This window comes from Chiloscyllium plagiosum, unplaced genomic scaffold (genome assembly GCF_037043375.1).
Source record: "Chiloscyllium plagiosum isolate Xiang-an unplaced genomic scaffold, Cpla_swu_hap1 HiC_scaffold_13, whole genome shotgun sequence".
NCBI classification, from domain to species: domain Eukaryota; kingdom Metazoa; phylum Chordata; class Chondrichthyes; order Orectolobiformes; family Hemiscylliidae; genus Chiloscyllium; species Chiloscyllium plagiosum.
Genome location: NW_028270151.1, coordinates 42,141,128 through 42,164,263, shown reverse-complemented (window position 1 = coordinate 42,164,263; position 23,136 = coordinate 42,141,128). Strand labels below are relative to the sequence as shown.

Sequence of the window (23,136 nt, the reverse complement as noted above, 5' to 3'; positions counted from 1 at the left end):
ATAGGATAAGAAAAATCAATCTCAAATATTGTGCTGGACCCAGTATTTCAACACTTTAGCAATATCCCCTTCAACAGCTCAAGGGGATCAACACTGCAGCAAGTACTCATCTTCTACCTCCACAGAGCCTATCCAAAATCAAAGGGCCCAAATCGGAGTATGATTAAATACCTCTTACTTGACTGATCAGATGCAGATCCAACAACATTCAATAAACTTCACACCATCCATGACAAAGCAACTCAATTGAATGGCACTCTATTCACCACTTTCAAAACGACAGCAGTGTACACTACTTGCAAGGTGAACTGCAGCAACTTGCCTGAGCTCTTTCAACAGCACTTTCCAAAGCCATGATCTCTTAGTACCTTTAAAAAGAGAAATGCAGCAGATACATGAAAACACAACCACCTACATGTTCCCCTCAAAATGAACTTCACTGTGACTTGGAACTATATAGTCACTCCTTAATTTTCGCAAGTTCAAAATCCTAGAATTCTCTTCCTACTCGTGGTTTCAGCATGAATGACCGAAGAAAGCAGCTCATCATCACCTTCTTAAGGGCAGGTGGGGATGGGCATTAAATATTAGCTTAGCCAGAGACATCCACATCCCATAACTAAATTTTTAAAAATTGCCCTTACCCCATTCCACAATAAAAGAAACATTAGACTGCTGATTTCTATGCAGTAAAGTTGTCTGATGGCAATTCAATTATTTAGCTTCAATTTAAATGACACAAATGTATGTCAATTAGGACACAAGAACATTGCCAGAATTTTGACTTACCACGTGGAAAGTGACCATCTCGTGAAGGCTCTCGGAAAACCTCATCAGACTGTTCTATTGGAAGCAAACAAAACCAACAAAGATGTCAATTTTGACTAGTTTTCATACAAGGAATTCTTAATTCATTAGCTAAAAATGTAACTGATTGTATTTAAAATTGCGATATTGTGCAAAGTTAAACACACTAAGAACCCACAAAATGACAAGAGGAAAAGAATTAGTGAGCCAAAGGATGAAGTCAAGAAAGTTGCTCAAAATTAGGAAACTTTAGGAAACTCTCAGACTGTACAAGATAGAGAGCAGGTGACCTGGAAAAAGAGAGCTATCATCTGTTAAAGCATATAGAGCAGAAGGAGGACTTAAATACAAGAAAAATAATTGGGTGTTCAGTAGCCAATGCACGTCTAGAACAACAGACATAGCAAAGAATTGGGACCTATTGAGGGATAGACTACAGGAAACAACTTTGGGTGAGCTATAATTTACAAAAAGTGAAGATAGAAGGTTGGCTATTCCAACTTTGTGCTGACCAAGTCTGGAAGTGACAAAGGCTCAGGATCAAGTCGGATTTCAAGATAGTCCAGATTATTCTCAGACAGAAGTAAAGAATGGGAACGGAAATGGGAACTCTGGACATTTGCCACTGATTCTAGTGAGATTCAAAACAAAAATTCAACACTTGTCAAACTGAAGTACAGGTAGTTCTCCTATAACACTATAGTTGACCCCCAGTGAAACCTCACTTAATATAAATAATGGGGCCTATGAGAATAAAAAGTGATGTTAGGACAGACCAACAAAAAAAAACACTCTCAAATCACTCAAAAATCACCCAAAAGTTAAACACAAAGTATAGCACAGCCTGAATGAAGGTATAAATTATATTTATCAATGAAATAAAAAGTAATTTTAACACTTCATTAGAAGTATTGTTAATGCCAGGATAGAGGGTCATCATGGTGTAGAAGGTAGACCCTCATTCGTCTTAAGCGAGCTATATGACATTCTCTCCTTAAGTTCACAACACTTATAATATCTAGCTTCTTTTACAGTGTTGTAGCCTGTCTTTTGTATTCACTACCTACAGTTTCATCACCAGGGCACTTCTTGCTAAGATCCTTGTCACTATGCCTCTCCAATTTTCAAAACAAGGGATAATTTAGGAGCAGCGTACCTTTCACAGGAAGCTGCTCAATGTATCCCTCTCGGAAGGCTGCTCTCTGTACAGTACTTCTCACAGAAAGCTGTGCTGTCAGCAGCTGACATCAGCACATGCACAAAACAGCACGAAGATCTGCACTGACATCAGCACATGCGCAGAACAGCACGAAGATCAGCACTGACATTGGCATATGTGCAGAACAATGCGGAAACTTTGGTGCAGATATCAGCACATACGCAGAACAAAGTGCATGAAATCATCACTGCTGGAATCGCGCTTTTATGAACACAGGCAAGTGTCCTCAAAACTCCCGTTGCTTAATCCCTCAGCAAAGTTTAAGCAAATTGCACTGCCCGAACACGCATTATCAAAGAACTACCCATAGTTCAAAAGAGAAGCCATTTTGTCAAAGCTTTTCTCTTGCACTCGTGAGGACATTTTAGTAAAAACACAAATTCAAGAGAAAACCAAGATTTATATTGCAGAAGAGGAGACGGTTAATTAGCCGAAAGTGGAATCTGATTGACGGATGTTGCCATGGAGAACACGTTGATTAATGCTGATTGACAATTAACAGTCAAGCTTTGTTAAATCTTAAGCTAGGTGTAGTGTGTGTGTGTGTCTGTATGGTCTACAAAAGAACAGGGCCCTGTGTATTTCTATATGTTGCTTCCAGTGCATGCACGCTTTCTATACTGAGCCCAATTTACAATTCGTTGCCACCATAATTCCACACAAATTTTGAATTAACCAAATGTTGCTCAATTGCTGAATCAGACCTCTTATTGATGACTCCCAGTGCAATTTGAAACCACAGGCTGGTTGGGTATAGTCAGAACCTTCTTTGTTGCAAACCGCCTAAGGGAAAAGGTGTTTGATAGAACTTGGGATAAACAGTCTAACATACCTGGCATCACACTGGCACTAAAACTATACCACGTTGCTCATTTGCATACATACGTTTTCTCTTCACAACAGAAAATTGTTAGTGGTGAACACCTAACTGATTGGCTGAATGGAGAACTTCAAAATAGACCCCAAGTTATTTGCTCTCTGTACAACTCAAAGTTGAAACAGGGCACATCAACACCACCCTATGGGATAATAATGACTCCAGATTATTTCTCGCTATATACTGTATGCCACAAGGCCAGTACTTTTATGCTAAAACATGCCCAATTTATCTCCCATTACCCTGGAAGTACGACAGAGCCCAAACATTTCAGCAACAAATGAAGCTAGCTGTTTCACACTATTAACAAGTAGCAGCAGCACTTGTCACAAGACCATAAGAAATAGGAGTGGAAGTAAGACCATTCAGCCTTCGAGTCCACTCCGCCATTCAATCATGGCTGATGCGCATTTCAATGCCACTTACCCACATTCGCCCTGTATCCCTTTATTCCTTTCGAGATTAAGAATTTATCAATCTCTGCCTTGAAGACATTTAATGTCCTGGCCTCCAATGCACTCCATGGCAATGAATTCCACAGGCCCACCACTCTCTGGCTGAAGAAATGTCTCCTCATTTCAGTTCTAAATTGACCCCCTCTAATTCTAAGGCTGTGCCCACAGTCCTAGTATCCCCGCCTGACGGGAACAAATTCCCAGCATCCACCCTTTCTAAGCCATGCATTATCTTGTAAGTTTCTATTAGATCTCCCCTCAACCTTCTAAACTCTAATGAATACAATCCCAGGGTCCTCAGCCATTCATCATATGTTAGGCCTACCATTCCAAGGATCATCCATGTGAATCTCCGCTGGACACGCTCCAGTGCCAATATGTCCTTACTGAGGTGTGGGGCCCAAAACTGGACACCGTATTCTAAATGGGGTCCATCCAGAGCTTTATAAAAAGTCTCAGAAGCACATAGTTACTTTTACATTACAAATCTCAAGATAAATGACAACATTACATTTGCTTTTTTAACCACGGACTCAACCTGCAAGTCAACCTTAAAGAGAACCGTGGACTAGCACTCCCAGATCCCTTTGCACTTTGGCTTTATGAATTTTCTCAGTTTAGAAAATAGTCCATGCCTGGACTATTTTTTCCAAAGTGCAAGACCTCACATTTGCTCACATTGAAGATTAGATTACTTAGTGTGGAAACAGGTCCTTCGACCCAATAAGTCCACACCGACCCGCCGAAGCGCAACCCACCCAGACCCATTCCCCTACATTTACCCATTCACCCAACACTACAGGCAATTTAGCCTGGCTAATTCACCTAACCTGCACATTTTGGGATTGTGGGAGGAAACCGGAGCACCTGGAGGAAATCCACGCAGACATGGGGAGAATGTGCAGAGAGTCGCCTGAGGCAGGAATTGAACCCGGGTCTCTAGCGCTGTGAGGCAACAGTGCTAACCACTGTGCCACCGTGCCGCCCATCAGCCATTTCTTGGATCACTCTCCGAAACTGTCTAAATCTTTCTGCAGCCTCCCCATCACCTCAGAACCACGTGCCTGTCTACCTACCCTCAGAACTCTAGGCCAGGAGATTTATCAATTTTTAGACCTTTTAGCTTTTCTAGCACTCTCTCTTTTGTAATGGCTACCATACACAACTCTGCCCCTTGACTCTCCTTATTTGTTGGGATATTACTCATGTCTTCCACCATGAAGAGTGACACAAAGTACTTAAGTTCTTCAGCTATTTCCTTATCGCCCATCACTAGCCTTCCTGCATCAATTTGGAACAGTTCAATTTCTACTTTTGCCTCTCATTTTGTTTCTTATGTACTGAAAGAAACTTTTACTATCATTTCTAATATTACTGGCTAGCTTACCTACATTTTTGATCCTCTCCTTCCTTATTTCTCTGTTATCCTCGGTTTGTTTTTGTAGTCTTCCCAATCTTCTGATTTCTCAGTGCTCTTGGCCACTTTATAGGCTCTCTCTTTTTCTATTACACATTTCCTGACTTCCTTTATCAGCCATGGCTGTTTAATCCCACCTCCCCCCACCCCTGCTCACTGCGATAAAGTTTCTTTTCTTTAAGATGAACCTCTGTACTTTGCCCTCAATTACACTCGGAAATTCCTGCCATTGTTGCTCTACTACCTTCCCCACTAGGCTCTGCTTCCAGTCAATTTTCATCAGTTCTTCTCTCATGCCCCTATAATTACTTGTATTTAAATATAACACTATTACATCAGATTTTGTCTTCTCTCTTTCAAACTGCCTACTGAACTCTACCATATTATGATCGCAGACTCCTAAGTATTCCTTTACTTTAAGATATTTTATAAAGTCTGGCTCATTACATAGCACTAAGTCCAGAATAGCCTGTTCCCTTATGGGCTCCATCACAAGCTGCACCAAAAAGCCATCCTGTAAGCATTCCATGAATTCCCCTTCTCTGGATCCACCAGCCAGTCCATTTGCTTATTGAAGTCCCCATAATCACCATGACCTGGCCTTTCTGAAATGCCCTATTTCCTGGTACATTTTGCGCCCCTGGTCCTGACCATTGCTGGGAGGTCTGTACATAACTCCTATTATGGTTTTTATGCCTTTGTGGTTCCTCAACTCCACCCACACAGGCTCCACATCATCTGACCCTTTGTCATTCAGTGCCATAGATTTAATTTCATTCTTAACTAACAAGACAACGCTGCCTCCACTGCCTACCTCACTCTCTTTTTAATAAGTTGTAAATCCTTGGATGTTTAACAGCATTCCTGAACCCCCACCAAACACCGGTTCCAAAACTGATGCCAATGCCCCATGAAGTAGAATCCCTCTTTCCCAAACCAATCTAAGCCACGTGTTTACTTCTCTAGTTGTCTTATCCCTATGCCAATTAGCACGTGGTTTGGGCAGTAATCCAGAGATTATGACCCTCGAAAAACCTGTTCTGCAATTTCCTTCCTACTGTTTGATACACCCCAAACAGGTCCTCCTTCCCAGCCTTGCCTATGTTATTTGTGCCAACGTAGGTCACAACAACTGGATCCTCCCCCTCCAATATCCTTTCAAGCGGTCGGAGATGTCCGGCACCCTGGCACCGGGCAGGCAAGACACACCATGCGGTACTCCCGATCCGGCTCACAAAGGATACTATTTGTCCCCCTAATTATAGAATCCCCTATAACAACTACTTGTCTTTTTGCTCCCCCTTCTTAAATAGCCTTCTGCACCATGGTGCCATGGCCAGCTGGCTCATCCCATCCACAGCCCCTTTCCTCATCCATACAGGGACAAAAATTTCATACCTGTTGAGCAAAGTCAAGGACTGAGGCTCCTCCACTCCTGAACTCAGAATCCCCCTACCTGCCTCACTTACTCTCACTAGAACATTTCTGATGAATCAAACTCTTAAAATAACCCAAAGAAATGACAAATATTGACTGCAAGTCAAGTGAGTTATTCATGCCTTAATAATTTGGCGCCACGCTTTTAAAATATTAAAGTATGTACTCAGAATGATGAATGCTCTCACTCTGCAACTTTTTACTGTGCCGTTATTTCCTATGATCAAACATTTCTCAAATACAAATCAATTACTTGGAAGAACATTATGGAGGATAAAGATGATGGCTCAAGTCTAACCAATGCTTGCAGAAAGTTTTATCTTGTCCAGGACTGGATATCACAAGCAACTTGACAGCAGAAAGACAACATATTGAGATATTGTCAAGAGGCAGCATGTTGATGAAAAACAGGAGACAGCCAAAGATTGTCATCTGTTGAAGTTTTCCCAAGAATCAGTGCAAACTGGAGAGAAGGCATCACTCAAAATGCTCTGTCTCCACTCAAATGTAGCTTTGTCAAAAAGAAAACAAGTTAGGTCTATGCAATTGAGTTGGACATGGGAGACTTATCACGCCATTATTTTCTAAACACTCTTCAATTTTTTTTCTCTAATTGAATTATAATTTAATCGAATGATGTCACATTTTACATTAAGAAAACTGTAAAACAGTGAAAAAGGTTTCAAATGTCACCACAATCTGACGCCATCTTTCATAATTTAAGAATAGGGAAAAAAAGATAGACCTTAAAGACAGTAAATCAATCCTGAGCCAGCTTGTCACCAAGGGCAGTTATCCCACTTCCACCACCTCACTGACATCTACACTGGACCCAACAAATGGCAAAGTCACTGATCTTCAGGTGCTCTCTTGCTGCTGGGCTGATTCTCCTCCACCTGCACCGGACCTACCAATGGACCACTTCGATGTCAATGTTATGCCATCCTGCCACTGCTTCGCTGCCGCCAGTGTCGGACCCAACAATCATGTCACCAATCCTCAGGTGCCATCTTTTACCGCTAAGTCTACATCGCCGATGTCACTTTCACAGATTCAGACGCCAGATCCCGTGCTCATCCCAGAAAGGAAGGAAGGGTTCACTTAAGTCCACACTAGGCTCTTTCAAGGTCTGTCACTGATCAAGCTCAAGTGGTAAGCAAGGAAAACGAAAGATAAAAGATGCAGTCAGGCTAGATGAGCTCTAGCTTAGAAGCTCTAATCGATCGCCATCTTGCAGGAAGTTTAAATAGAAATCTTACGAAATAGTAGCAGAAATAGACAATTCAACCCTTCGAGCCTGCTCAGCCATTCAATGAGATTGCGACTGTTATGTATTTCAAGTTGCACACGATCACAACTATCCCCAATAAAACCTTTGATAATGCAATTACAGCCTTACATAAATGAAAAAAGAAGAAAACTGCACACAGCATTCGAAATGCAGTCTCACCAAGGTCCTATATAACTAGGACATAATATTTTTACTTTTATCCTCAACTCTTCTCAAAAGGATAACATTTCATTTGCTTTAATGGCACTTTACCTGCATACAAATGCTGTATGACTCATACACTACAACACCCAAATCCCTTTGCACCTTGCAATTTCACATTTGGTCACTTAAGTGACATTCTGCTCTTTCATTCTGCATGCCAAAATGAATCACTTCATATTTTCCCATATTACGTTCCATCTGTTGGGTTCTTGCCCATATATTATCTGTATCCTTCTGTAAGCTCCTATGTCACTAAACTATCAGCCTGCAACTATCTTTCAAAAGAAACTCAGCCACTATTCTAATATCAATTTATTCAGAACAGGGTCTTACCTCAATAACTTCATCTTTGGTAGACTGATGGGCAAGCTCACGAATTCCATTTACAAACTGCTTGTTAGCATTACAAAAGTTCTTTCCAGCATCTATCATTCCAGCACACAGCTTAACAACCTATAACAGGAAAAAAAGTTATAATTTAATTACCTCAAGTTTAAAAAAAGTTACAATACAGGAGAGAAAATCAGAACTGCAAGAATACTCACGTTCAGAGGTAACAAAAAGGTTTCAAGAGAAGTTGTGTGGAAGTAGGAGGTTAAATGTAACACCAAGCTTGTGAGAAGACTAGCTTAATGTCAGATTGTTTCCAGGGAAGGGGATGGAGTAAATAAACAAAAGAACAGAGCTTGGAACAGGCACAAAAACATCAGCATTTCCAATATTTAATTAGAGAAACTTTCTGCTCATCTAGTAAGGGATGGTGGTTAAGCAATTAGACAACTTGGCAGTAGTAGAGACGTCTAAAGAAATCATGGTGAGGTAAAACTGGTACTTGTCAGTGTACATATGAAAAGTAATTTTGCATTTTGTATCCTAACACCAAGGGCAGCACGCAAATGAGAAATAAGAGCAGTCAAGGATAAATCCTTGCGATACGAAGGTAACTCAAGAAATAAAAGTGAGAGAAATATAAATAATGTTTTGCAGTGATAACAGGACACAGTGAATCCAATTATATCCAACTCAATTAAAAACTAAAAATGCTACAAACATTTGTAGTGGGGGGGGAGAAGAGAAGGGGGGCAGAGGAAAGAGATGGGGAGGATGAGAGATGAGATGAGATGAGAGGGGAGGGAGAGAGGGGAGGGAGGGAGGGAGGGAGAGAGAGATAAGGGACAGGGTGAGAAAGAAGGAAGAGGAAGAGAAGTTGGAGGAGAGTTATCAGGATGAGGAATGGAGTTGGTGGTAGAAACTGTCACAAGAATTAGAGACAGGGTTTTACATCTACCTAATTTTTAAACTGGATGAAATTTCTGGCAAAATCCTGCTATAGAATTTAAAGACAGTAGAGATAACAAAGTGCTAAGCAGGTAACGCTCAGTGTTGGTGAAAAACACTACCAATGTGCAAGGGAAGAAAAGTCAGTGGTGACAAATATCTGGCAACAATTAAATAGTTAAAACTGGAACCACATAACAAAAGCTTCAAAAGTAGACCACAGGATGATGGTGCAGAAGGATGAGGATGCTGTGATTAATTGCATCAAAAGCTGCAAACTGGCTGAGAAGGATGAGGCGAGGTAGCCTACTTTTAATCACGATTGCATCAGAGTCACAAGTGACATTCTGTAAGAGCTGTTTCAGTACTGGGCCAGGGCAATGCGATCAGAAAGGACTCAAAGTTTGAGCTTCAGGAAAGACTGACATGAAATTTAGGAAACAGAGTTAAGGACATCAGAGAAAGAAAGGAGATTGGAGATAGACCAACAATTGCAAGGACAGAGAGAGAGATCAGAAATTGACTTCATGAGAAACCAAGGTGATGATGGCAGATTTGAAGAACAAGATGGAGCAGACAGAAGCATTAGTAACATTAAATTTCCCTTCCTGACTCCAGTGTGAGGTAGTGATTTCTAATTTTGTAGGGTCCTGTAGCGTCAAGAGGATAGCAGGCAGGTCTCATGGAAAGTATAATTTCAGAAAGGGAACAAGGGAGATGGGAAATTTGACAATGATGCAATTTCAAGATGGAGGGATGAGGGCAATGGGGGTTTCTTAGTGAGTTAGGGAAGTGGCAACAATTGATCAATCTGGTCTCAATCTTGACAGCAAATGAAATCCACAAATTTCTCACCCTTGGAACTCCAGACAAAGGGCCAAGATAGTAGTTTAGGAAAGTGGGATGTGGGGCGGGATGCAGAAAAAAAAAAGGCTTGGTGTTATCTTTGATTTCAGGAATGTTCCAACAGGAAGCAGTTCTGGCAGACAAGCGCATGGCTTATCACTTTTTTTGCAATAGCTGGATCTGCTAGCAAATAAATAATAGGGCAAAAAGAGACATGAGATCACTTTGGCAAATAGGGTTAAGGAGAATCGAAAGGGATTCGACAATACATTAAAGGACAAATCAGTAACTAGGGAAAAGAACAGGGCCCCTGCAAACCCACTTATGTGTGGAACCACAGGAGGTGGGGGGAGATACTAAACAAGTATTTTGCAGCGTTTACTGTGGACAAGAATATGGAAGCTAGAGAACATGGGGAAATAAATAGCCACACCTCAAAAAATGTCCATATTAGAGAAGGGATGGTGCTGGACGCCTTCAAATGCAAAAAGGTGAATAAAGCCCCCAGGACCTGCTTGGTGTACCTGAGAAGTCTGCGAGAAGCTAGCGAAGCAATTACATGGTCCCGTGCTGAGATTTTTGGATCAGCAATAGTCACAGATGAGGTGTCAGAATACTGAAGGTTGGTCAACATGGTGCCACTATTTAAGCAACATGGTAAGAAAAAGCCAGGAAACTACAGGCCAGTGAGCCTGCCATCAGTCATGGCAGGTTGTTGGAGAGGATCCTGAGGGATAGAATTTATCATGTATTTGGAAAGGCAAGGACCGATTCGGGATAGTCAGCATGGCTTTGGACATGGGAAATCATTACTCACAAGCTTGATTGTTATGTAGTCTTCAAAAAATCAGAGAGGTTTGATGGAGGCAGAGGAGTGGGCATGATACATATGGACTTCAGCAAGGCATTCGACAAGGTTCTGGTAAACTGGTTAACAAGGTTAGATCACATAGAATACAGAGATAACTAGCCATTGGGATATACAACTGGATTGAAGGTAGGGTGATGTGGAGGTGCTAGAGTGTGACTGGGGCAGACAAAGTCAGAAGTTGCATGACACCAGGTTTAGTCGAAGAGATTTATCTGAAAAACACAAGCTTTTGGAGCACTGCTCTTTCGTCAGGTTTGAAAGCAGAAGACAGTGGCTGGTGATAGAGGGTTGCTTTTCGGACCGGAGGCCTATGACCAGTGGTGTGTCACCAAGATAGTGCTGGGTCCAATGGGGTTTTGTTATTTATATAAATGATTTAGATGTGAACATAGGAGGTACGGTTAATAAGTTTGCAGGTGACACCAAAATTGGTGGTGAGGTGGACAGTGAAGAAGATTACCTCAGATTACAACAGGATCTTGATCAGAATGGCAGAGGAGTGACAGATGGAGTTTAATTCAGATAAATGTGAGTTGATCCATTTTGGAAAGGCAAATCAAGGCAAGATTTATACACTTAATAGTAAATGTCCTGAAAGTGTTGCTGAATGAAGACCTTAGAGTGAGTGCAGGTTCATAATTCCTTAAAAGTGGAGTCACAGGGAAACAACATAGTAAAGGCGGCGTTTGGTCAGCACGTTGAGTATAGGAGTTAGGAGGTCATGTTGCAGCTGTATAGGACATTGGTTAGGCCACCTTTGGAATACGGTGTTCAATTCTGGTCTCCCTGCTCTAGGATGGATGTTGTGAAACTTGAAAGGTTCAGAAAAGATGGTTCCAGGGTTGAAGGGTTTGAGCTATAGTGGGAGGCTGAATGATTTGATTACTTAGTGTGGAAACAGACCCTTTGGCCCAACAGGTCCACACCGACCCACCGAAGCGCATCCACCCAGACCGATTCCCCTACATTTACCCCTTCACCTAAAACTACGGGCAATTTAGCATGGCCAATTCACCTAACCTGCACATTGCTTTGGACAGTGGGAGGAAACCTGAGCACCCAGAAGAAACCCACGTAGACACGGGGAGAATGTGCAAACTCCACACACTCAGTCGCCTGAGGCAGGAATTGAACCTGGGTCTCTGGCGCTGTGAGGCAGCAGTGCTAACCACTGTGCCACCGTGCTGCCCACGGACTTGGGCTATTTTCCCTGAAGTGTCAGAGGTTGAGGGGTGACCTTATCCAGGTTTATAAAATCAGGAGGGTCACAGACTTGATAAATAGACAGGGTCTTTTCCCCCCCAATGTAGCAGAGTCTAAAACTCGAGGGCATAGTTTTTAGGACAGCACGGTGGTTCAGTGGTTAGCACTGCTGCCTCATAGCACCAAGGTCCCAGGTTCAATTCCAGCCTTGAGCAACTGTCTGTATGGAGTTTGCACATTCTCCCAGTGACTGTGGGGGTTTCCTCCGGTTTCCTCCCACAGTCCAAAGATGTGCAGGTTAGGTGAATTGGCCAGGCTAAATTGCCTATAGTGTTAGGTGCATTAGTCAGAGGGAAATGGGTCTGAGTGGGTTACTCTTCAGAGGGTCGGTGTGGACCAGTTGGGCCAAAGGTCTTGTTTCCACACTGCAGGGAATCCAATCGTAAAAAAAAATTAAGGGACCTGTTCACATCCAAATCATGCAGAGGGTGGTGCATGTATAAAATGGGCTGCAAGAGAAAGTGGTGGATGCTGGTACAAATACAATATTTAAAAAGCATCTGGATGGGTATATGAATAGGAAAGGTTTGGAGGGATATGGGCCAAATGCTAACAAATGGGACTCTCAGTTTAGGATATCCGGTTGCATTGACAAGTTGGACTGAAGGGTCTGTTTCCATGCAGTACAACTCTGACTTGAATTGTACATAATATTCTTTTAAAATCTTTAATCCTTGGACTTGAGAGCGCAGAGATCAGGGCCTGGAGGAATCCTCAGAAAGTAATGCTGAGGCCAAAAGGTAGCGGTATGAGAGAGTCAAGCAGATCAGGAAGTGCAATAATATCATGGTGAACAAAACAGCTAGAGTCGAGGATAGCTGTGGTTCTGACTGCAACTGCAAGCAAGCTTCCCTGCCAAAGGTGTATGAAGAAGAAGGGTTTGACAGTAGCAACGAGAGAGTGGAAGGCGATTCAAGAAAAGCAAGCAGAGATTACCTTATTGGTATTACGAATTACTGCAGTCTTGAGGGCAGCAGTCAATAGAAGCATGGCGGCTGATTGGTTAGTACCGCTGCTTCAGAGCATCAAGGGCTCAGGTTGGATTCCAGCCCTGTGTCTATCTACAAGTTTGCACATTCTCCTGTGTCTGCGCAGGTACTTCAGTTTCCACCCACATTCCAGGAACGTGGGGGTTACATGGACTAATCATGCCAAATTGCCCATAGTGTCCAAGGATTGCAGGCTCAGTGAATTAGCCATGACAAATGAAAGGTTACAAGATTGGGTGAAGGGCTGAGTCTGGATGGGAGGCTTGACAGAGCATCTCCAGTGTAAGGAATCTAATGACATTGAGGGTGAAGTTACAGGAGAATAGCAGAGCGGTAAACCCAGAAGAGAACAGGAAGAAATGATTGGCTGTTGAAATCATTTGAAATAAAAAAAATCAATGCAGAGGCTAGGAAGGAAAGCTGTGAAAATAACCGAGAACATCAGAATGATATTCGGAGTGCATCAGAATGTCAAACAGGGATTTAACCTACAGCTTGGGGGCCACATGATACGAAGTGTTAGGAGGGAGGAATAAAAAAGGACCCAAAAGTGCAAAGCAGCAACAAGGAACTATACTGTGGCAGGAAAGAACAGAGTACAACTTTAAACAGTTCTTCAGCAAAAAGGCCCAGAGTAGGAAAGAAAATGCACTTAAGCAGTTGCAACTACTTAGATGAATTAACAGCACAACTGAAATAAGCGAGCACGTATACAAAATAGTCATTGCAGAAGCATAGTTGCAAGATGTGCAAAACATGAACTGCATATTCAAAAGATATTTGACATTTTGGAAAACTATTAAGAAAGGATAAAGGATATTGGACTGCTCAGTAGTACAGCAGAGAGAAACGATCTTAGCTCAAAAAGATGTAGAATCAATTTTAGTCAGATGAGTAGCAAGCGAAGAAAGTCACTGGTGACTGGTAGTCCTTCAGTAGCTAACAGTAGCTAACTGTTGAACAGAGTACACTTCAAGAAATCATGAAAGCGTATATTAAAAGGTACTGCATTAATCATAGCAAAATTTACCTTCAGGTGATTGGATGAATTAAATTGGCAAAGGTAGTCCAGGAGATGAGTTCACAGAGTGTATTCAAGTTAATTTCTTAGAAAAACAATTTTAGAATGAAATCAGTGAACAGGCCAATTTAGACCTGCTAATGTAAAATAAAAACAGGATTAAAATGAATGAGCTCATAGAAAAGGATTCTTTGGGCAAGAGTGGTTGCAGCATGACAGAATTTCATTTTCAGTTTGATAATCAGAAACTTGGGTCTGAAACTAAACTAGTGTCTTAAACTCAATAACACAGTCATGTCTTGCCATTTGCAGGCATGTATTCATGAGAATTCCACAGTTGATTTTTGAAAATTGTGAAAATGGCCGACTACACAAGCTCAATATGCAACTCAAGCACAGTGCACATTTACTCCTGGAAAACCATGGATTAGCAAACACGAGTCACTGTGGCAAACAGATACACAGTAAGTATTGCATAAATGAAGAATGCATTTAAATGGAAGGACTTCACATTTTTCTAATTTTCAGTAAGACTGACTTGCTATAGTAGACTGCAAAGTTAAAAGGCACAACAGTAGAAAAACAAATCAAGGTAACACCAAAAGACATATTCCACTTCTAAAGAATAATTTGATTTATTGTAGTCACACGTATCTAAATACAGTGAAAAGCAGTACAGGCAGATCATAACAAACAAGGCCACACAGATCACAGGGTGTAGAGAGCAAGACATACAAGCTTACGGTTACACAGGAGGTGCACAAAGCAAGACCAACATCATTTGAAGTTAGAGGAGGTCCATTCAGCAGTTTAATAGCAGGGAAGATGTTCCTGAACCTGTTTGTGCATGTATTCAAACTCTATACTGCTTTTTGCAGCAGAGAATGGCGGGTGCTGGGCAGAAGTGAAGCCAGAGCGCAAAGCTGGTTGGGAAGGTAAGTGATTGTTATTTGAATGGGTGTGTTTTAGACCCCAGGTCCTACAAAGTAGGGCCTCCCTCCCACCCTCTTCCAACCTAAATTAAAAGCCCACAGACTTGCCCCAAAAAGAGGGTCCAAGGAAGTTCCTGTGGATTGAAGTGTGAGGCTTTAGCTCAAGAGTCTTTGACAAGGAGGTTAAGTGAAGTGATTACGCCACAATTGAAAAGGGTGAAGACATGACTGCCAAGCTGGTTCAGTGTGCTACGTGCTTGATGTGATGTGGGAGGTCAACGACTGTGGTGTGTCTGGCTCATATAAGTGTGGAAAGTGCGTGCACGTTCAGCTACTGACAGAGCATATTGCAGCACTGATGAAAGAACTCGAGGACCTTAGGCTCATCCGAGAGAACGAGATCTTTCTGGACAAGACCTTCAGCGAGGTTATTATACCAATCGTACCAGAAGAGAGCAGACAATGAGGAAGGCAGAGAGGAGACAGGTGCAAGAGACCCCGGGGGAAGTACCTGTCAGGAACAAGTTGAATCTTTTGGAAACAATAGAGACAGATGACACTGCCAGTCCACGAGGCGGCCAGGTCTGTCAATCACAAGTTGGCATGGAGGCAGAGCGGAAGAGTCAGACATCGCACAGAGCCGTGGTAATAGGGGACTCCATAGTAAGAGGAACTGACCGAGGTTTTTGTGGCGGGACTTAAGGATGGTGCGTTGCCTTCCTGGTGCCAGGGTTAAAGACATCACAGACAGAGTGCAGGAAATCCTCAAGGACGAAGGTGAAGAGCCAGAGGTGGTGGTACATGTCGGCACAAATGATGTCAGGAAGAAGAGTAGGAACATACTACAGTGGGACTTCGGAGAACTAGGAAGAAGGCTGATAGGAAAATGTCCAGGGTGGTTATCTCCAGTTTGTTTCCAGTTCCTCAGGCTGGTGAGGCCAGAAACAGGGAGATAATGGATCTGAACCTGTGGCTGGGGAACAGGTGCAGGAAGTAAGGATTTAAATTCTTGGATCACCGGGGTATGTTTTCTGGTAAGCATAAATTATACAAGAGAGACGGTTTGCACCTTAATAGGTTGGGGACCAGCATTCTGGCAGGCAGGTTTGCAACTGCAACACAGCTATGTTTAAACTAATTACCGGGGGTGGACAAACTGGACGTTGAAGGAGGAAATTGAAGGGAAAGTTAGAACAAGGGAAGTCAAGAAAGACAACTGTATCAATGAAGCAGAAAACTCAAAAAAGGGATCATGCTGTAAGGTTGAGTGAAATAGGATTGATAGGAAGGTGAGGGCAGTAACAAATTAAAAATACTATATATGAATGCACGAAGCATTAGAAATAAGATGGATGAGCTTGAGGCTCTTTTGGAAATTGGCAGATACGATATTGTGAGGATAACTGAGACGTGGCTTCAAGTGGACAGGGCCTGGGAAATGAATATTCAAGGCTACACGTGCTATCGTAAGGACAGACTGACAGGCAGAGGGGGTGGGGTGGCCGTGTTGGTAAGGGATGATACTCAGTCCCTTGCCCAGGGGGACCTAGAGTCAGGGGATGTAGAGTCATTATGGATAGAGCTGAGAAATTCTAAGGGTAAAAAGACCCTCTTGGGAGTTATCTACAGGCCCCCAAACAGTAGTCTGGATGTCGGATGGAAGTTGAATCAGGAGCTGAAACTGGCCTGTCGCAAAGATGTTACTACAGTTGTTATGGGGAATTTCAACATGCAGGTAGACTGGGAGAATCAGGATGGTATTGGACCTCAAGAAAGAGACTTTGTGGAGTGCCTCAGAGATGGATTCTTAGAACAGCTGGTGCTGGAGCCTACCAGGGAGAAGGCAATTCTGGATCTGGTATTGTGTAACGAACCAGAATTGATCAGGGACCTCGAAGTAAAGGAGCCATTGGGAAGTAGTGACCATAATACAATAAGCTTCAATCTGCAATTTGAGAGGGAGAGGGTACAATTGGAAGTGACAATATTTCTGTTGAATAAAGGGAACTATGGAGCAATGGAGGAGGAGCTGGCCAACATTCAATGGTGCAATACCTTAGCAGGGATGACAGTAGAGGAACAATGGCGGATATTTCTATGTATAATGCAGAAGATGCAGGATCAGTTCATTCCAAAAAGGAAGAAAGATCCTAGGAGGCGGCATGGGTGGCCGTGGCTGACGAGGGAAGTTAAGAAACATATAAAGTTAAAAGAGAAAAAGTATAACATAGCAAAGATAAGTGGGAAAACGGAGGACTGGGAAGGTTTTAAAGTACAACAGAAGATTACTAAGGAGGAAATACGCAGAGAAAAAGTGAGGTATGAAGGTAAACTGGCCAAAAATATAAAAGGAGGATAGTAAAAGCTTTTTTAGGTATGTGAAAGGCAAAAAAATGGTTAAGACTAAAATTGGGCCCTTGAAGACAGCAACAGGGGAATATATTACGGGGAACAAAGAAATGGCAGAAGAATTGAATTGGTACTTCAGATCTGTGTTCACTGGGGAAGACACAAGCAATCTCCCTGAGGCAACTGTGGCTGAAGGACCTGAACTGAAGGGAATTTATATTTGCCAGGAATTGGTGTTGGAGAGACTGTTAGGTCTGAAGGTTGATAAGTCCCCGGGGCCTGATGGTCGACATCCCAGGGTACTGAAGGAGGTGGCTCGAGAAATCGTGGATGCGTTGATGAAAATTTTCCAGAGTTCAATAGATTCGGGATCAGTTCCTGTGGATTGGAGGGTGACTAATGTTGTACCACTTTTTAAGAAAGGTGGGAGAGAGAAAGCAGGAAATTATAGACCAGTTAGTCTGACCTCAGTGGTGGGAAAGATGCTGGAGTCTATTGTAAAGGATGAAATTACAACATCTGGATAGTAGTAACAGGATAGGTCAGAGTCAGCATGGATTTATGAAGGGGAAATCATGCTTGACTAATCTTCTGGAATTTTTTGAGGATGTAACTCTGAAAGTGGACAAGAGAGATCCAGTAGATGTAGTGCACCTGGACTTTCAGAAAGCTTTTGCTAAAGTCCCACATAGGAGGTTAGTGAGCAAAATTAGGGCGCATGGTATTGGGGGCAAAGTACTAACTTGGATTGAAAGTTGGTTGGCTGACAGGAAACAAAGAGTAGTGATAAACAGCTCCATTTCGGAATGGCAGGCAGTGACCAGGAGTACCGCAGGGATCAGTGCTGGGACTGCAGCTTTTTACAATATATATTAATGACATAGAAGATAGTATTAGTAATAACATTAGCAAATTTGATGATACTAAACTGGGTGGCAGGGTGAAATGTGAGGAGGATGTTAGGAGATTACAGGGTGACCTGGACAGGTTAGGTGAGTGGTCAGATGCATGGCAGATGCAGTTTAATGTGGATAAATGGATGGTTATCCACTTTGGTGGCAAGAACAGGAAGGCAGATTACCTAAATTGATTCCATTTAGGTAGTAAAGGGGCAGTACAAAGAGATCTGGGTGTTCTTGTGCACCAGTCAGTCAATGAAGATAAGCATGCAGGTACAGCAGGTAGTGAAGGCAGCTAATAGCATGCTGGCCTTCATAATAAGAGGGATTGAGTACAGAAGCAATGAGGTTCTTCTGCAGCTGTACAGGGCCCTGGTGAGACCACATCTGGAGTATTGTGTGCAGTTCTGGTCTCCAAATTTGAGGAAAGACATTCTGGCTATTGAGGGAGTGCAGCATAGGTTCACGAGGTCAATTCCTGGATTGGCGGGACTACCTTACGCTGAAAGACTGGAGCGACTGGCTTGTATACCCTTGAGTTTAGAAGACTAAGAGCGGATCTGATTGAGACATAAGATTATTAAAGGATTGGGCACTCTGGAGGCAGGAAACATGTTTCCGTTGATGGGTGAGTGCCGAACCAGAGGACACAGCTTAAAAATACGGGGTAGACCATTTAGGACAGAGATGAGGAGAAACTTCTTCACCCAGAGAGTGGTTGCTGTGTGGAATGCTCTTCCCCAAGGGCAGTGGAGGCCCAGTCTCTGGATTCATTTAAGAAAGAGTTGGATAGAGCTCTCAAGGATAGTGGAATCAAGGGTTCTGGAGATAAGGCAGGAACAGGATACTGATTAAGGATGATCAGCCATGATCATATTGAATGGTGGTGCAGGCTCGAAGGGCAGAATGGCCTACTCCTGCACCTATTGTCTATTCTCTGACCAGAGGTTGGAAGCGAGCATGAAATCGGGGCAGGAGGCCTTTGATGTTGGCAGCCTTTCTGCAGGGTTGGGAGGTTGTCTGTGATGGTCTGGATATCTGTGATGGTCTGGGTATGCACACAATCTTCTGTGGTTTCTTACTGTCCTGGACACACCAGCTTTTCCCTCATCACCTGTGGATTTGTTTTTTCACCAAATTCTATCCCTCAGACAGAAATGGATTTTGAAAGCCAAACTTTGATTTATAAACCAACCCAGCAGCCATTTCCGCTGCTAAACTTGCAGTTTTGACTTTGCTCTTCCACATGAGTTCTCACTGCCTTGTGAACTGAATTTTTGAACTCCTCCAAAGTAACCACCTCAATCAGAGCATCATATGTTTGATCTATTTTCAATGCCCTTATCCACCTATCAAAATTACTTTGCTTTGATCTCTTTCAAACTCCATGTACATTTAATCAGGTTTTTTCCTTAGATTCTTGAAATATTGTTTATCGGCTTCGGGCATGAGTTCATATGCACTTCAGATGGCTTTCTTTACCTCCTCTGATAATGATGCAAATAGCTCACAAGCTTTACCGATCAACACCACCCACATGGTCACCGGCCATTTCATTTGTTTAGCCACTTTCGGCATCCTTCTTGTTGAAATATTGGACATATTTAACAGATACACAATGATGGATTTGCTTGTCATCACTATCCTCCTCACTAAGCCCACCATCTACCTTCAGCTCTACCGTTTTGAGTCGACTTTTGTCTCTAAATGCCAATCTTTAAAGTTCAAACTCTCTTTCTGCTTTTATTTTGCTAAAGCAATTCTTTCCTTTTCATCTCATTCAAGAGGTTTCATTTCCTAATGAATTTTAGCCATGTCTAAAGATTTCAGATGGCATTTCTAGCAATTGTAAATGTTGAACTATTGCTGCAATTACTTCGCCTTTTCACACGGACAAAGGCAACCCCAACTCCAGCTGGTCTGCCAATTCTAAACGTTTTGCCTTGCTAACTTTCTGTAAAACTCCTGATTGTGATTTCTTCCACTCTCCAGAAACTTTTAATGGCTCCCAGCCACTACTAAACAAGGCAAACCCTGTCAACACCAATTGAATTCAAAAGAAACTAAAACTTACAACTTGCTGACTTTGAGTTCAATAATCCTAAACCTAACCTGGAATTAGAGATTTTGATCCCAAGAAGAATCCCAAATTTGTTTTGGACCAGACCAGTCCCCCTCAATATGGTAAGAAGGTAGCCTAGACCCTAACCTCTTATTTTAAAGGCAAATATAAAGTGCTGTGTTTCAGATGCAATGTGACTGGTCAAACTACTTGACTTTAAGCAAAATATAATTTATTCAAACAATATAGTTAAAATACAACAAAGAAGAACTTAGATAGTTTAACTCTATTAGAAAACTTAACAGAACAAATATAGTAAGTTACTAGTTAATTGTTCCATATAGCAGAATCTCAAAACACACCCCCTTGACCAAAAAGGCAAACTCTGAAGTCAAATTTTCTCACATGCAACACCTGCAGGAGGAAGAGAAACTCCAGCTTCTAGCTGTAACCGGAGGTTGCATGCTGCTGCTTCAAAATTCCAGTTGTTTCACCTGGATCTATAAATGTTAAAAAAAAAAGAACATCCTGTTCTGACAGCTGACTAGACCCATCCAGGCTGCTTCTATTGTTCCAACTGTTAAAAAAAAACAAGGCCACACAAGCTGTTTTTAATTACCATATTGAACAAGATGTAATCTCTCTCAAGAAAGATGAGAAATTACACCTCTTAAAGCCACAGCATTATCACACCCTCATTCTGTACATGCAGCCAGTTATTACATTGTCATACTATATGAGGGATAAAAATAAATTAGTAGCAAAAAAAAAGCTCTGAACAAAGCCAGATAAGATCACCATCTCTATCTCTAACTTAAGTTAATGAGCTCCACACAGTCTAGAATGATAGAGTGCTGAGACGAAATATGAGGTACTGTTCCTCCAGCTCGCACTGACTTCATTAGAACTGAGTAGCAGGCCATGGACAGAGGTCACAATAGGAACACTGTGGAGAATTGAACTGATAGGTACAGGGAGTCCAGGTCATGCTCCCAAATAAAGCAGAAGTATCTGCAAAGTGGTTGCTTAGTCTACATCAACTGTAGACGAAATGACATTTAGAAAATCAGGTGCAGTGTTCACAATCAAAAGGTGTACAAGCAAATAACCAAACTAGTAGTCAACCTCATATTTCCACCCATTAACAACTCCCACGTCATTTGTTTTCCACCCCACACTCACAACTTAGCTATGTCCCTTTGTAGATTGCGTCCTCCTCATAACTTTCTCTCCCTTTTTTTAGTAGGTGTATCATCTGGCCATGATTCACCAGGTCCTTTCAGGCAAGTCATTAATATACATGTTAAAATAGTCCCCCGCACTGATCCCTGTATCCCACTCTTACAATCTGCCATCCTGAAAGTGATGCATTGGTCCTAACACTTACTATTTTCCAGAATTATTGAGATGCCTTTTGTCTCTTCAATTGTGAAAATCGATACCAAATACTTGTTCCAAGCATCTGCCATTCATTTGTTTCCTATGGTTAACCCACAGTATCATCCGAGGCCAGCATTCACTAACTTACAGAAGTTCTTGATTTTTGTTTTTGTATTTTGTGCTAGTTTCCCAGACATTTTCTGATTTCTCCCCATAATACTCTAAATATCCTTTTGATTTTTAAAAATTCTGTCTTCTGGTCTACCGTGAACCTTTGATACGATCCTTAACTTCCTTAATTAACTACACTCGTCCATGGAACATCTGGACAACAAAGCCATCTAAGTCAGGCTCCTACCCCAACTACAGCTCTGCCTTTAACACCATAATCCCTACCAGGCTAATCTCAATTACACGATCTAGGTCTTGGCTCCACCCTTTGCAACTGGATCCTCAGCTCCCTCATCCACAGACCACAGTGAAAGATCGACAACAGTACCTCCATGATAATCCTCAACACTGGCACCACTGAAGAATAATGTTCTCAGCCCTCTACTCTACTCCCTGTACACCCACGATTGCTGACGACACCACTGTGGTACACATATCAAACACCAATGAGTAAGAATTCAGGAAGGAGTGTGTGCTTGGTGTCATGGTGTAACGATAACCATCTCTATCTCTCTCAAAGTTGGCAAAACAAAAGAAATGATCATAGACTTCAGGAAGAAAGGAGTACACACTACTATCTACATCAGTGGAGCCGAGATGGAGAAGGTAGAGAATATGAAGTTTCTAACGAGTGACGATAACGGACAATCTGTCCTGAACCTCCCATGTAGATGTGATGGTCATGAAGGCACAATGCCTCCTCCTCAGGAAGCTTTGAAAATTCAGCAAGCCCACAAAAGGATCCTCTCCAACTTTTACAGATGCACCATAGAAAGTCTTCCATCTGCGTGCATAATAGCCAGGTACAAAAGGACATCTCATTTAAGATAGTTTACCAAAGGTTAAAAAAAAGAAAAGCCATGAGGGGGAAAGTGAAGTAAAAAAGCTCAGGTGTTTTCACTGCAATAAAGTCTGCCACAGGAGTAAGTCGCGGTGTTGGTGGTTTAGAAAACGTACTGGCTAAATGAATGGGAGAGAAACAGGAAAAGCCAATGAGTTTTATTTGAAGGGGTAACAGGAAACCATGATGAGGGGGATGCAAAGCTGCATCAGAATGTACTATCTGGTCAAGGGCCGGTTCAGAAGAAAGTACCAGATCTCTTTAAAAGAATTTCCTTACAAGGGTAAGGGTTACTTATATGCCAGGAGGAACAGGTAAAGAAGTTAAGATTTTATGACATATGGGAGCATGTCAATCTCTGATGAGAGATGAGGAGACAGACAATTCAGAAGGGCTATTGAGAGAATAGAAGAATTGGTAATATGTGGAATTCATGGTGAGAACAGAAGTGTCTATTAAGTGAGGTTGCAGAATCCAGTGAAAAATGTGAAATGGTGGTAGCAGTACTAGAGAAACTCTTGGTTCCA

At 42.2% G+C, this 23,136-nt stretch overlaps 1 protein-coding gene across 1 annotated transcript in view; it reads right to left on the bottom strand.

Annotated features, from left to right (window-relative positions):
* The window catches only part of LOC122556380 (arf-GAP with coiled-coil, ANK repeat and PH domain-containing protein 2-like), a 181,625-nt gene that overhangs the window by 118,354 nt on the left and 40,135 nt on the right, over window positions 1-23,136 (bottom strand). Inside the window, exons 3-4 of the mRNA XM_087993958.1 lie at window positions 8,041-8,160; window positions 790-843 (exon numbers count right to left, since the gene is read on the bottom strand). Coding sequence (XP_087850084.1) covers window positions 790-843; window positions 8,041-8,160 — 174 coding nt within the window. The remainder of the gene's footprint in view (window positions 1-789; window positions 844-8,040; window positions 8,161-23,136) is intronic.